The sequence below is a fragment of the Sander vitreus genome, chromosome 21 (genome assembly GCF_031162955.1).
Source record: "Sander vitreus isolate 19-12246 chromosome 21, sanVit1, whole genome shotgun sequence".
Lineage (NCBI taxonomy): Eukaryota > Metazoa > Chordata > Actinopteri > Perciformes > Percidae > Sander > Sander vitreus.
This window is the reverse complement of record NC_135875.1, coordinates 13513279-13528230: the sequence shown is the minus strand read 5'-3', so window position 1 is coordinate 13528230 and position 14952 is coordinate 13513279. Positions and strand designations below refer to the sequence as shown.

Below are 14952 nucleotides of genomic sequence, written 5' to 3'. Positions count from 1 at the left end.
TAAGCCTAATACTCAACACTCAAAGCATATCATTAATAATAATACAATTTTAGTTTCCTTTAAAGTGAAACAATCTCAGTGGTTTTATTTCTAGTCTTGTTTTGTGGTAGAAGATGAAAACTGTGGACATTTCATTAAGGTAAAATAAACATTTCAGTTATTAAAAAAAAAAGAAAAAAAAAGAACTCTCTCTTGTATCTTTTCTTTTCTGGCTCCATCTCACCTGAAGCTTGGCAGGTTGGGCATGGAAGGCATTGAGGGCATACTGGGCATACTGGGCAGGTTGCTCCATACCCTCTCCAGCAGGTTAGACTTCTTCTTTGCCGCATAGACCAGAGCTCCCAGCAGAGCCACAATCACCACTGTCACTCCAATCGCTATTCCAACTAGGTGGAGGGACATGGACAGAGGAGGGGGAGAGGGGGGGGGGGGGAGGCAGCGTATTAATAATGAGATAAAGTTTAAAGTTTGAATGTTGTAATGTTATATTTTTTACTTTAAAATCAAATATACTTGAGGATGCGACCACGTTGTATATGTTTGTCTGGCAGTATTCTCCCGTCCAGTCTGGAGCACATCTGTGAAACAAAATACAAACTTTAGAATTGTAACATTTCAAAACACTGTGCTCATGTACATTACTTACTGCAATCACTGTGCAGTGTATTTATCTGTGCATCAATTTTTATTAGTTTGTTTTATTTGTATTATATTGTGTATGAATATATTTTTTATGGATTTTTAATTCCTGGTTGTAAAGACTGAAACATTTCTTACTTGCAAAGAGCCATGTTGTCATCAAAGTAGCAGGTGCCTCCATTTTGACACTGACATGGTGGGGGCATGGTGGGCGGTGGATCAAACCCTAAAATCATTTATATAAACAACGATCATAACACTGGAAGGAACTTCTACTGTCCCACAACAAATCATCATTTCGACGTCAAAGGGAATGTAATAGAATTTTATCACTATTGAATCACTATTTTATCACTATTGAATCTCTCACATTTGATCAATATTGCTGCAATTGAGATTAATTTCTGCAACTTCAATACATGATGCCCCATGGTTTTATGTCACATACTGAGGGAAATCAATAGGTCTTTCTCTTACCGGCATCACATTCAGTGTTACTGCCGGGGATGAAGCTGGTGCCCTGGGGGCAGGCGCAGGTGTAACCTCCTGGCCGGAGCAAACACAGGTGGCTGCAGGTTCCCTTACACGGATTCTTCACTGCAGAGACAAGGAAAGGTGCTTTGATTATTTCATTTCAACAAGGTCAAGTGCATGACTCACATATTTTATAATGCTAATCTGAAAAGCCTGGAGTTGTGTTTTTGGTTTGAGTATTTTTGAATTTGACATCACTGCTGCAAGCAGGACTTTGCCATCTCCCTTCTTTATTGATGGGGCCATTACTGTGATGACTTTTTCACTGAACTTTCTGTCAATCACAGTTGACTTCTGGTAGTAACATTTTTTCTTTCTGTGCATCACATCCCTGGAATACTAACATACTATATCAGTCAACAATAAAATAGCAGTTATTAAAATAATGAATCATCTACAAATAAAAAATAATCCACAGATAAAACAAGATGCAAAGAAAAAAAACTTCTCTTAGAGTTATATATACTGTAAACAAAAAAGAAAACCCCACATGCACATTAGACTCCATGCTTACGTTACAGTATGTGTTACTGTGTTTGAATATGTGAGTGCAGCTTACTAGCTAAGGAGTTGTATCTCTGCTGCTGGTATACAGAGACCTGGGTCAGCCACGGCCCGGCAGTCAGCAGCTTGGTCTTGGCTCCGCGGCCAAACTTGTCCTGCCGGAACACCTCACCTTTCTCCTGAGTACCCCAATAAACGTGGTCCTCGAACACACTCACACTGAAGGGGTTTCTCACATCTAGACAAAGTGCAACAAAATGTGATGGAGATAGATACTGAATGTATAGAATATGGATGGATGATGAGGGTTCTTGAGAATTACTGGAATTTCTGAAAACTAAACATGAAAATGTTCTCCTTTAGAGATTTTTTTTAATTTACAGTCTCACATTTAACATCTCATCTCAGTCTTCTTTTATGATTGTCCTTCCTAATCCTCACCTATGTAGACGGAAGTTCTACGGCCGTCTCCTGAAGGCAGAATAGACTCTATGCGGCTTTCCTTGGAGTCAGACCAGTAGATTCTGTCGTCGTTGGTAAAGTCGATTGACAGACCAGTGGGCCAACCCAGGCCATCGGCCACCAGGACTTTCCTCTCCTGACCGTCCAGCCAAGAGCACTCGATCTTGGCTGCGTCCCCACGGTCTGCCCAGTACAACATCCTGCAGAAACGCAGCAGAGATTAGAGTTCTGGGCTTTGAGATATGGTGCGTTAAAGTGCCTTCCTTTTAGGTTTTCCATGATAAGATAAATACAACATAACAGCAAGATTCTCTAGAAAGATTCCACAAATGTTTCAATGTTTAATCCTTCTACTAATCATTTTCCAACTAATTAAACCAGGTAAAAAATGGCTAAGTTGAGAAACATAAAGTGACACAAATCAATATTATCTGCTTGACATTGAGTAAACATATTCCCAAATTTACTGCAATCTGTAAGATAGTTCCTTAAAGTCAGGTGTGGTAGCCCTCTCTGTCTCACCCCAGTCGTGGGTTGACGGCCACAGCAGATGGGTGGCCCAGCTCAGTCTTGACTAGTTGCTTCCTGTAGCGTCCGTCCAACATAGTCACCTCTAACCTCTTCACCCTGGAGTCTGCCCAGTAAAGGTTCCTACAGGCAGAAGAATTACAAAACTATTCACAAAATATGCTTTGACACATGCAAACTTTCTGTAGCTGTATATTTCTTTCTGACAATATTCTTTATCAATCAAATCAAGGCAGTTAAAGGGATCAGAGTACTGCAGGAATGTGAATCAGGTTAGTTCAGAAAAGTTAAAACAGACCTGCCCACCCAGTCCACGGCGATGCCATCTGGTCTGGTGATGTATTTGATACCGAGGTCAACAGCAGCATTGATGTTGTTACTGCCATCATCCACTGAAGGTATGTATGCTCTCTTTATGGCACCTGGTACAGAGTCCTTACCAGCTATAGTGAAATACACCATACCTGACAAAACACAAGACATCATCAAATAGGTACCTCTGATTTATGATGTGTCATTACTGTATTTCATGTAGTATCTAGAATGTATCTGCGTGTGACCTACTGAGTCCAGTGTTGTTGTGGTCCCAGTCATAGTCCAGAGCCATAATGTGCTCCTCTTCCTGGAGGAAGTCGTGGTAGGCCTCCGTCTGCAGGTTGAACCTGCGGATACGAATGTTCTCTGGTAGAAGCAGCAGGGGACTCGCTCCTGAGTGAGACAGAAATTTACACCTAACACTGTTTTTGGCATTCTTAAAATATTCAGAGATGGCAGATACAACTTATATCTGTCTTATGACTCTATTATATCCAAGTGAAGTTTTTGTATGTTGCTCTTGTCTAAAACCAGGCTCATAAAAAGTTTGTTCTCACCCTTAGCCTCGCACATGTTGCCGTTGCCCACTTTCCGGTAGCCGGGGGCACACTCACAGTCGTAGCTGCCCTTGGTGTTTTTACAAACCTGAGGACAGGTGCCATACACCTCACACTCATTGATGTCTGTAGGAGAGAGAAGAGGTTGTGAGAAAGAATTCAGGTTTTTTTTAACGGTTTTACCAAAAGATCTTTACCTGGAATGATGATACTTGATATTGAATATTCATCTTTTTAGTGGAATTTTGATGTTCAACCGTGTGCAGTCATGTTTGTGCAAGTTAAATAAAAGGAGGAGCAGGCCCCCAAAGAGTGTGCCTGTGTACCCATGCAGGTGTAGGTGCTGTCTGGGTCCACTCTGTATCCGGGCTTGCAGGAGCAGATGAAGCCGGTGCCGTTCAGGTTGGTGCACTCGTGCTGGCACAGCTTCTCTTCACAGTTGCGATCGTGGCCAAAATCTGGAGCCAGACAACACAGAGCACAGCTTAGACACATATAAAACAGCTTTTGTTTCTAATGTTAAGAGCTGCTTACTTCTCATGAAATCCAACAATGGCTTTGTTTACATGCGCAGAATAATTCTATTGACTATAATCCAGGTCACAATGATTCTCTGCACCTTTATGACTGAACATTCATGTATCCATAAATAAAATCGGCCAACAGGACATTTCTGTTCACCTGTAGAGTTAAGGCCAAACTGAAATGATATATTATTATAAATAGTATCATTTTTTATTTATTCTGTTATAATTATCATAATTATGAGAAAATGATCTCTAAATGCAATCTATTTTTTTAGATAAATAATAGGATTTTTTTCTGGTAATTACAAGATTCGTATCTCATACTTTGATTATGAGACGCAAAGTCATAATCGGGTTGTTGCCCTGGAGAAGCGGAAAATGGATGGATAAATCAACATTACACAAGAAAACATCTCAAATTTCTTTTTACTTGGAGAATGCAATGTGCTTCCTTACAAGACCCCATGTTCACATAATATCATAATAATGAGATACATTTCTTGTTATTATACAATCCCTTTTTTTGGTTAATGCCATACACTGCTGTAGTCTTGACTTATGATCTGCTATTATTTGTATACATAATGTGGCTATAATTATGTTTTTAAAACATGTTAAATATCTGCTTTAACATGTTTAATAGCAACATTTAATACCTGACTTTAAATGGACATTAAAAAAGGATATCTCCAGTGAGTGAATGAGTGTTTTGTCATGCTACTTACTGCAGCCTAATTCATCGGTGCGGTCCCCACAGTTGTCATTGTGGTCACACACGTATGGCAGGGCCACACAGTGTCCGTTGGTGCATTTAAACTCTTCAAGTGTGCAGGGCGGCAGAGTGGGCTCGTGGCCTGAGAAGGACACAGTTAGAATGAGTCATCAACACAAAAACACAGGGAAGGTTGAGTGGGTATGCAACCCGTCTGTGGAAACATGTCCACCTCCACTAGTCTAAATTCAGAGCTTTCTCACAATTTCGCTCTTTACTCCCCAACTGTCTAAATACCAACAAAGATGAAAAAATGTGTGGAATTAGTGGACTGCCCACACTTGTAGATTTAAAAAAACAAAACAAGCATGCACAGAGACAGGCAAGCTCCCACACAGGCAAGTACTCAAATGCAGACATATAGTCTAACATGGCAACATACTTTATTAACTAACAGGGATGGAAATTAGTGAACTGGTGAATTTGCCCAACCTACCAGCCACGGTGGCGGGTAAATAAAAGCAGCATACAGCTTCACTCGGACACTTTTAGAAGAGACACACCTTCATTGGTTAGCTTACGACGAGACAAGCCTGACAATTTCTGTTCATTATGTGCACTAACAGTATTCTGACTCTTTACTACATCTCAGTGTCTCAATGTTTCTAGTCATCTAGATGCGCGCTGCTCTTTTACCGGTCAACCTTAGGTAGATGCTAGAATGTAGTCACCGAACAAGTCTCAACCAAGTGCGAGAATGAGCAAGGTGGATGGGGCCAGGCCAGATTCAGAATTTCTCAATGAGGGAGAATGGGTAGATGTGCTTCCAGCCCATTTCAGACTTTTATTTTACTTTTTATGTGGGTAAACCATGTTCAAATATTGATCATAACAGAGTAGTTTATATTCTTTAAAATGTGTCTGGAGTTGGACTTTATGTTGTAATGCCACTGCCCAATGTAATGATAGTTTCTCTTCTTTTTGGTGTAGCTCCTGTTCAAGTATGATCTGATTAAGTATGACATGGTGAAAAATGAAGCAGTGAAAGATCAGAATGGAACTGGGACTGGGGATGAGGATGAGTGAAGGAATGTTTTTTGTTTAATCTGCCCAACTCATTAGGCTAAAATGTAACTTCATAGTTTGTGTGTGACTGTGAGTGTGCTATGTGTGTGCATGAAAGAGAGAATGTTAGCATTTTCTTTAAATGTCCCATGGCATGAAATGTTCACTTTATGAGGTTTTTTAACATTACTATGCGTTCCCCTAGCCTGCCTATGGTCCCCCAGTGGCTAGAAATGGTGATAGGTGTAAACCAAGCTCTGGGTATCCTGCTCTGCCTTTGAGAAAATGAAAGCTCAGATGGGCCGATCTGGAATCTTCCTCCTTATGATGTCATAAGGAGGAAGGTTACCTCCCCTTTCTCTGCTTTGCCCGCCCAGAGAATTTAAGAGACTTCAAATACAGTATTAGGGGACCACTAAGGCCTATATAAAAGAGACTTCAGATACAGTATTAGGGGACCACTAAGGCCTATATAAAAGAGACTTCAGATACAGTATTAGGGGACCACTAAGGCCTATATAAAAGCATCCAAAGAGCACCATGTCATAGGACCTTTAAGACTTTACCTTATGAAATAAACATGCTTGAGTATTCTTGTAGATCTGATCTGTGATTATTTTTCACATGCAGTTACACACTTGCCAGTTAAAAAACTTAAAAAAGTGGCTGGTAAAAAAGTGGCTGGTGAACAAAACAGTTAATTTCACTAAATCACTTAAGGTTTCTCCACAGCTTCATCTCAGTTTACCTTCACCGTCTCCTCCCTAACAACAAATGGCTTTAGATGAGCTAGCCAATGTCCATCTCCTACCTGGACCTATTTAATCTCCTCTCAAAATAATTTGCTCTGATTGACGTTTAAGCTGACTGCGTAACAATTCCATAAAACAGACTATTTCCTTATCCCTATATTATATGTTTCAGGCTTTGTGTCCTGTGCAGACATGCTGATGTCATTTTGGGATTTCCCATTTCACTGGCCTTTGAGAGGAAGGTTTAGGCGGCATTAGTGATGTTACGATTACGACTAATCCTAGGGGATACCAAAAACTGATGATTGGTGGTGCATTTGCTGAACCTGAGCGTATTACAAATCTGGTAATGGTTATGTTTAAAAAGGAGAAAAAAACATTTGTGTAAAAAAAAAAAAAGAGCAATATTTGCATTACTGCAAAAGAAAACGCCGGTGCTTCAAAATACTTTCATTAAATTTGAGTTCCACACTTCCGGAGAATTTAAGAAACCCATTTGGTGACAGAGGATGTTACACACAGTACGTGTTATACAAAAAGTAGCACTGGCAATGGGTAAGGAGCAATATTTATATTCACAATAGCGCTGATGAACTAAACAGATTGCGGCATATGTGTGTAAGTCATACATAGTTCTTCCTTCTCGTCACTGCCGTCTCCACAGTCGTCCTTCTGGTTGCACAGCAGGCCAGAGTAGATACAGTAGCCGTTTGCACAGCGGAACCTGGAAGGCATCTCACAGCTGACGTTCACTGATCTCACACACACACACACACACACACACACACACACACACCTGAGTTTAGAACAACCACTGGAAGTATAAATTATTAAAAACACACTGCTACTTTAAAACATGTAAGCTTATCAAGTACTCAAGTGTCTTCTCTGTATTTGTTGACTTAAGTATTAGGTAGATTCAACTGGGCGAAGCAGCAGCAGAGCTCCAGATTCTTTGATCACTTTATAGTATTTTAGGAAGATGGGAAAGAAAAGCTGCTTGCATTTACCTGTATATGCATAGAACAAATTACTAACATGAAAATGTTCAAAATGTGTTATCAATCCTTAGATGAAGTTCATTAGTTAAAATTAGGGTTAGAATTGTGTGTCTGGGATAAATGATGATGTCGATCACGCAGGGAGAAATTCTTTTCACAGGACTGTCATACATAAACCAAATGGTTCTCACAGCATAAACTGAGCTGTTCGTCAGAGCGATCCCCACAGTCATCAACGCCATCACACACCCAGCCCTGGTTCACACACAGACGGTTCGCACACTGGAACTGGTTCTGAGGGCACCAACGTCCTCCTGGGTAACGAGTAGCTGTTGGGGTAGAAAAAAATGGTTATTATCAGATCATCTAATATCTACAGACAGAAAACATCAGTGTTTATCTCTCGCCATGATTTTTCAGCCTTCACTCTCCACTCTCCTTCAGATACAAACAGTCACACCCAATAGCTGCCCGGTACAACAACAGTCTACTGGTAAACACTGAGTAAGCTGCACTGGAGTAGTTTGAGAAACCTGTTGATCTTATTTCAGTGTGGCCACATTTCTTCTTGATTATGGTAACGTTTTACTCACTAAATTCTGAGATCTGGGGTATGACACTCAGAGGGTGCACAGAGCAACAAACCAACAGACCTTTTATGCCTTTAGAATGGGAAGAAAAGAAATGGGAATGACATGCAGAAAAGGTCTGTTGTCTTTTTGGGAACATTGCCAATGACGGTGGACAGCTTAAATCCTCGACCACCAGGGCATCCCAAGTCCACAGTTTAAACACACCATATTTAGATCAAATGTCTGGATGTGAAAACAAAAGCAACTGGTATAGATTTAACCCAAACTGTCAATTGAAACAGTCCTTCAGATCTTGTAAAGCTACTTTGTGGTTCAATTATTGTACTGTACATACTATATACTGTAGTTGTGTGCGTATGCAGTTTTACAATGTTAATTTTAATGAACTAAATTTGAATAACTGGGTTAAACTGTTGCTGTGCTTCTAGTCTGCGTTTTAACTGCTTGTGCTGTGTGTCCTACTGTAGCACATTTTAGACATTTTCATATTTACACTTGAATAATTTAAGACTAAGGGCATGTAGAACACACACACACACACACACCGACACACACACCGACACACACACCGACACACACACCGACACACACACACACACACACACACACACACACACCAAGTGCAGTAAACTGGTAAACAGGCACTTACGACAGCTGGTCTCATCTGACAGGTCCTGACAATCAGGCCGGCCATCACACTGCAGAGCAGCAGGGATACAGTGACCAGAGTCACACTGGAAAGAACCTGGACGGCAAGTATGCAACTCTGGAAGAGAGCCAGGATGGTAAGAAGTTTATGACAGAGAATATATCAAGAAAGTGAGTTTGTGTGCAGCGCCTGCTCACCACAGTCCCGTTCATCTGAGTTGTCTCTGCAGTCGTTGTCCTGGTCACACACCCAGTTTCCAGGGATGCACTGTGCGTCGTCACATCGAAACTCACTTTCAGAGCAAGGCCTTGGCTCTATAGACCAGAATCACCATAAGAAAGAGATGCAATATATTCAGTATGAAATCAGAATGAGGTCTTACTGTTCGAGCATACCCTACACAGGCAGGTGAGTAAGTATGAGTAAAACAGAAAGGTTAGGTCAGCATTAAGAAAATTATATTAGTAAATGTTTTTTTGTAGATTGAATCATAATCGAAAATACAGGGCTAAACTGAAGAAAAATTTAATTTTGTAACCCTGGTGGACACACGACTCCTGCTGGTCTGTGATAGATTAAGCAAAAAAATATGGAGTATGACACTCACGGCAGTTCCTTTCATCTGAGCTGTCACCACAGTCGTTGGTGCCATCACACTGCCAGCGGATAGGGACACAGCGGTGGTTATCACATCGGAAATCTCCCAGAGGATCACAGGTCACCTCCTCTGTTGGAAGACAGTCAGAAATGGACAGATAAAAAGATCATTCAACATGCGGTCAATTTGAAAAAAAAAGAGTTCAGTAACCCCATGTTTAAAACCCCAGATATGTTCATACAACACAATTACTGACACATACATACAACTGATATGCACTGTGCAAAGCGGTATGTTTAGATCCTACATCACTAACATTTTGTGCTTGTCTTCATCATACTGCTATTTTCTCTTTAACTTGTTTTGGTGTGGGCAACCATAAGATGACATTTTTCCTGCCTATTCAAAATATGTCAATAATACTGTGTTAATGGCATACAACTGTGGGAAAAAATCAATCTGTTATTTTATGTCAGTTTTCTGTTTCCAGCAGTACAGCGCAGAGCTCTAGCAGAAAAACAAGATCTCTGTTCATCCTCATGAAACTCCTGAAGGATTTTTAAAACATGTACAATAACACACAGTATTTTATTGCTAAATTTGTTTTTCCTCAACCAGTGCAGTCATGTAATGCATCTGCTGACAGACAAGCACTGACCGCAGCCTTGCTCGTCGCTATTGTCGATGCAGTCATTGGTGCCGTCACAGCGCGCCAACTGAGGAATACAGCGGTAGTTTGTCTTGCAGGAGAACTCAGTGTCCGCATCACACTTGTAGTCTGGACCCACTGGACAGAGAAAAAAGAGAGACATGAGACATGGGAAACAAGTGAGAATGGTGAGAAACAGACAGTGAGTAAGAGCAGAAGGAAGAGGATGAGAGGATAGATCAATAGTTTGAAAAACACAATACAACATAATTAATTCACTCAGATTCCTCTTGGGACATGGAAGATTCTACATTGATTACAGTATATCACTGAAAAACATAAATCCATGCTTGATTAAACTGTCAGCTCTGTTTTGCCACAGCGCACTGCTGTCATCAATTACAACAGTGTCTCTCTTTTGTGTGCTCATCACAGAAAGAGTGATGAGCACAAAACACTAAACAAGACATCATACCTCTCTCTCCTGACTCAGCAATATGGATAAGATCATCAGTTTGTGTGGTGTATGGTATCATTTTCTTGTTCAATTTACCAAACCGCCATCTCATAATGTGCTACTTACTGCAGGTTTCATACGGCTCATCAGATGCATCCCCACAGTCGTCCTGGGCGTCACACACATAGCTTGACGGCAGACAGCGCCCGTTGGCACACTGGAACTGTCCCGGTCGGCAGGTCCTCTGGGAACAAGTCTTCGTGTCTTCGTCACTTCCATCAGAACAGTCATTCACGCCGTCGCAGTGCCAGGACACAGGGATGCACTTCTTGTTTTTACACTGGAACTGGTTTTCCTGGCATCGGTGGTCACCTACAGGGACAGACTACAGCTTGGCCAGTGTTTGAAAACTGAACCATTTGCCTAAACTCATTCTTAAGTGTGACGGCTTCTCCTGAGTCAAAGCCTCGTCAACGCCTGAATTTCTACCAGTAAATGTAGTATTCTTCAGTACTTCATAAGCAAAAGTTTTTAAATTCTGCAAGTGTGAACAACATCCCTATCTGATTTTCTACACTGTTGCAGTTAATTACTGTAACTGTGTTAATTTTCATACTGCAGAGAGCTGCGTCCTCGTCTGAACTGTCAGGGCAGTCCGAGTGGCCGTCACAGATGATGCCGGGGTAGGTACAGTTGCCATCTTGACACTGGAACTGGCCAATGGGACAATATCGTGGTGGGCAGGTCTGAGGTTCATCTGAGCCATCTCCGCAATCTGACTGGGCATCACACTTCCACCATATAGGAACACACCTAAGGACAATAGAGAGCATGAACAGGTTATCTTAATCTATTCTCTAGTTCTGCATTTTATACTTTTTACCTTGTTTGCTTTTTTCCAACTGTTTGTTCATGATTCCGTTTTCTATTCCTTCTAATACTGTATATCTTAATGACAGACATTGAAAGTCTGTCTCCTAGAAATAAGTCCAGGACTCTGTCATTCTACCTCTGACATGGGGTCTGATATGTTGTCAATAAACCAAAAAGATATTAATAACCTTGTGTCAGTGATACTTTCCACAGACCTATATCAAAAAAAATTATTTTATTTATATACACGTTTCCTGTTATCTTACAAATGTACTAACCCTGAAACGTAAATCTTTATAACCTACAATGTTCACATCCTGTTTCCCTACAGCGTTAATTCAAAACAAAAAAAACAGTAAAGGTTTACTAATTTAAGAGGAGTACCGCAGACTTTCCTTAAAAAGATCCAAAGTAAAGAGTAATGTGTTGTACACGATTATAAAATAATCACAATAAATCTAATAGTTGAAAGCAAATCAGGAAATTCTCAATTGTCTTTCTTAAGCCTTATTTGTTGCACAATAATCTGCAATAAACAGTAATAGAAATTAGCAGCCTGTGAAGTGATCATTATAGCCTGCTTTTCAACATTGGAAATGTTTGTCTGAAATGCAATGACAGTATAATCTTATAATTCTATGTGAATTTATTTATGTATTTTTATTTTTATTTTTACAAAGCAATTTATCCATTGATTCACAGGGTTTTATGGAAAATCCCCCAATATATAAAGCTCTAAAAATAATCCAAGGTATTTTCGTAATTTTTCAAAGGCTTGGATAGAGTTTACTGTGAAAGAACATTGAGACTGGCTCGATGAATGGAGTTGTGAGGACTGTAGAATGGGAGGACAAGTGATTTTATATCAGACTGACTTCTCATTGTCTCCACAGCGGAACTGGGTGCTGGAGCAGTCGGCGACACACTGGATCTTGAAGCCCACAGAGAGGCCAATGAAGTGATCTGGACACTGGCAGGAAGCTTGCTGCCCACCAGGGCTAATCAGACACAAGTGACTGCAGGTCAGGTGATGGGAGGAGCAGGGGTTTTCACCTGGAAAATAAGTCGGTTAAAAACAACATATTGATCTATTCTGAGCTGCAGTCCTTTGAGACAATAAGAATATAAGCATCCACAGTTCAAATGTACATACTGCGAGGCTGCCTGTAGGGGTGGTAGACGTGAATGTCATATGGCCGATGCGTGTTGTTGCCCATGATTGTGCGCTGTTCGCCAGTGTACTTGTGAGCCTTCTCCACTGTGTGTGTGTTCCAGTCCGTCCAGTAAACCCAGTCCTCAAACAGGGAAACAGCGAAGACATGGGGAAGTGTACCAGCAATGGCCCGGTGTCGGTTCTGGCCGTCCATGTCTGCAAAGCTTAAGGTTGATACAGTGGAGGGTTAATACACGTTGTAAGTCCTACTGGTACTATTATACAGACATAACTTTAGGAATTCAGAGCCCCATTATAAGATACTTGATGGCAACTCAATATGGACTCACTCCAGAAAGTTAAGGTGGGAATCGGCAAAAAAGATCTTGTTGGTGGTGTAGTCTATAGTCAAAGCATTGGGCCACTCCAGCTTGGTTGTGATAATGGCACTGATATTGCTTCCATCCATGCCAACTCTGCCGATATATGCTGTGTCACCCCAGTCGGTCCAGTACAGCCATCTAGGAGAAAAAAAAGAAGAAAAAAAAGGGACAGGAAGGAAGATAAAAGGAAGGATGGGAAATATCAAAACAAAGAATTCAAGAGTAAATTGTAGTGGATACTTACCATTATAAATCTTCAACAAATAGCAAACAGCTAGTAATACCTAATATTGTATTTCTGGACACATTTTATTACCTTTCCTATTCCTGTGCCTAACTGAATATCAGTGTAGAGAGCACAAGATTACATAGCCTATGTAAAAACCTATTTCCAAACTGTTTTGCAATATTAAACATCAACTGTAAACTGTGTAAGTGTGTGTGTGTGTGTGTGTGTGTGTTTGTCAGTACCCATATTTGGGGTTAACAGCCACAGCACGAGGTCGGCTGATAAGATAAGTGGTACTTCCATCTGTGAACGCTCCTGACAGCAGCCTCCTCTGGGAGCGCCCATCCAACTCCATCACATGAACTGAACCATAATAACCATCCACCCAGTACAACTTCCTGCAGCAGACACAAAAAGTTTTTTACTGCCATTGCTGTAGCCCTGTTTTGGTCAGCCAGACTGATTACATATTTTTTTCCACGTAAACATACAGTATATAGGTATTGGATTGCTCATTTTTTAATAAACTATAATGAATTATTTGTTATTTATTAACAAAGCTTTAATAATGAAGTTCCTCCCACTTCACACACCTGCCCACCCAGTCCAGTGCCAGACCTTCAGCTCCTATGACATCGTCATCCACCAGAGTCTCCCTGTCAGTCCCGTCAAAACGCATCCTTTCAATCTTTCCTGCCCCTGCATCCAGCCAATAAAGCCTCTTCTCATAGTTGTCAAAATCTAACGCCATCACATTGGACAGCCCCTGCAAGACTATACTCAGATGAGAGCCGTCAGTGGTCAAATTGCGGATGTAGTAGCGGTTACTGTACAACAGGTATGGGGAAATGCCACTGTTCTGACGACAGGTGCGTCCATCAGGTTCACGGATGTACCCCGGGGCACATTTGCAGTGGTATGAGCCAACCGTGTTTTCGCAGATCTGGCTGCAGACAGCGGGTGTGCTTAAACACTCGTTGAGGTCCTCGCAGGCTTTGCCATCTGGCATGAGTCGGTAGCCGGGGTGGCAGGAGCAGTAGTAACCGGTAAGAGTGTCGGTGCAGAGCTGGGCACACTGGTGGACTGAAGGGCTACGGCACTCATTGACTCCTAAACAGAGCAAGGAAAAAAGACAAAGTGGAGAAAAGACAGGAAAACAAGGTGTCACAGATATACAAGTTCTCAATGTGATTTTAAATGAGTGCAAAATATTCTCACAGATTACGATAAACCTATATAAATCTAAATTTTTTTTGGCAATGAGCGGATTCACAGAATATTGTAGAAATGTTTTAATCGTTTAAGTTATTCATCAAACTATTTGCTGGTTCCAACTTCTCGAAAATAAGCATTAATTGCTTTTCTCTATTTTTTTCAATTGGACCATTAACACTGAATATCTTTGGGCTTTGGACTGTTAAATCTTTAATCAATCATTTAGAATATCATAAAAAAAATATATAATGTAAAATGTATACATGTGTATATTCATATATCCATAACACTTTTGAGAACTTTGATATTTCTGATTAAACAATGGGTGCTTGAACAGAAATTCAAGCACCCATTTTCATATTTATTTTTGGATTTTTTAAAACATGGGAGGTAATATTTTGGTTCACAAAATGTATCCAACTGGACATAAATATAAGGATAGTTAATAACCTTAGAAAGAATCCCCATTGTATGTCTCCACTGAATTAAAACAATACATCTGTATATAAGTAATGGCTTGTGAAACCAAATATCCTGGTTGTGTAAGAAAGATGCTT

The 14952-nt window shown here is 40.7% G+C and overlaps 1 protein-coding gene across 1 annotated transcript in view; it reads right to left on the bottom strand.

The window, feature by feature from the left end:
* Window positions 1-14952, bottom strand: part of lrp2b (low density lipoprotein receptor-related protein 2b) — a 50787-nt gene that overhangs the window by 2709 nt on the left and 33126 nt on the right. The window contains 23 exon segments of the mRNA XM_078279887.1: window positions 224-386; window positions 1117-1236; window positions 1733-1915; window positions 2119-2339; window positions 2662-2790; window positions 2966-3131; window positions 3232-3375; window positions 3540-3665; window positions 3866-3997; window positions 4792-4920; window positions 7225-7347; window positions 7788-7925; window positions 8839-8955; window positions 9036-9152; window positions 9446-9565; window positions 10095-10223; window positions 10669-10914; window positions 11159-11355; window positions 12291-12468; window positions 12569-12792; window positions 12919-13089; window positions 13423-13578; window positions 13774-14290. Of these exon segments, the coding sequence (XP_078136013.1) occupies window positions 224-386; window positions 1117-1236; window positions 1733-1915; window positions 2119-2339; window positions 2662-2790; window positions 2966-3131; window positions 3232-3375; window positions 3540-3665; window positions 3866-3997; window positions 4792-4920; window positions 7225-7347; window positions 7788-7925; window positions 8839-8955; window positions 9036-9152; window positions 9446-9565; window positions 10095-10223; window positions 10669-10914; window positions 11159-11355; window positions 12291-12468; window positions 12569-12792; window positions 12919-13089; window positions 13423-13578; window positions 13774-14290 (3946 nt within the window).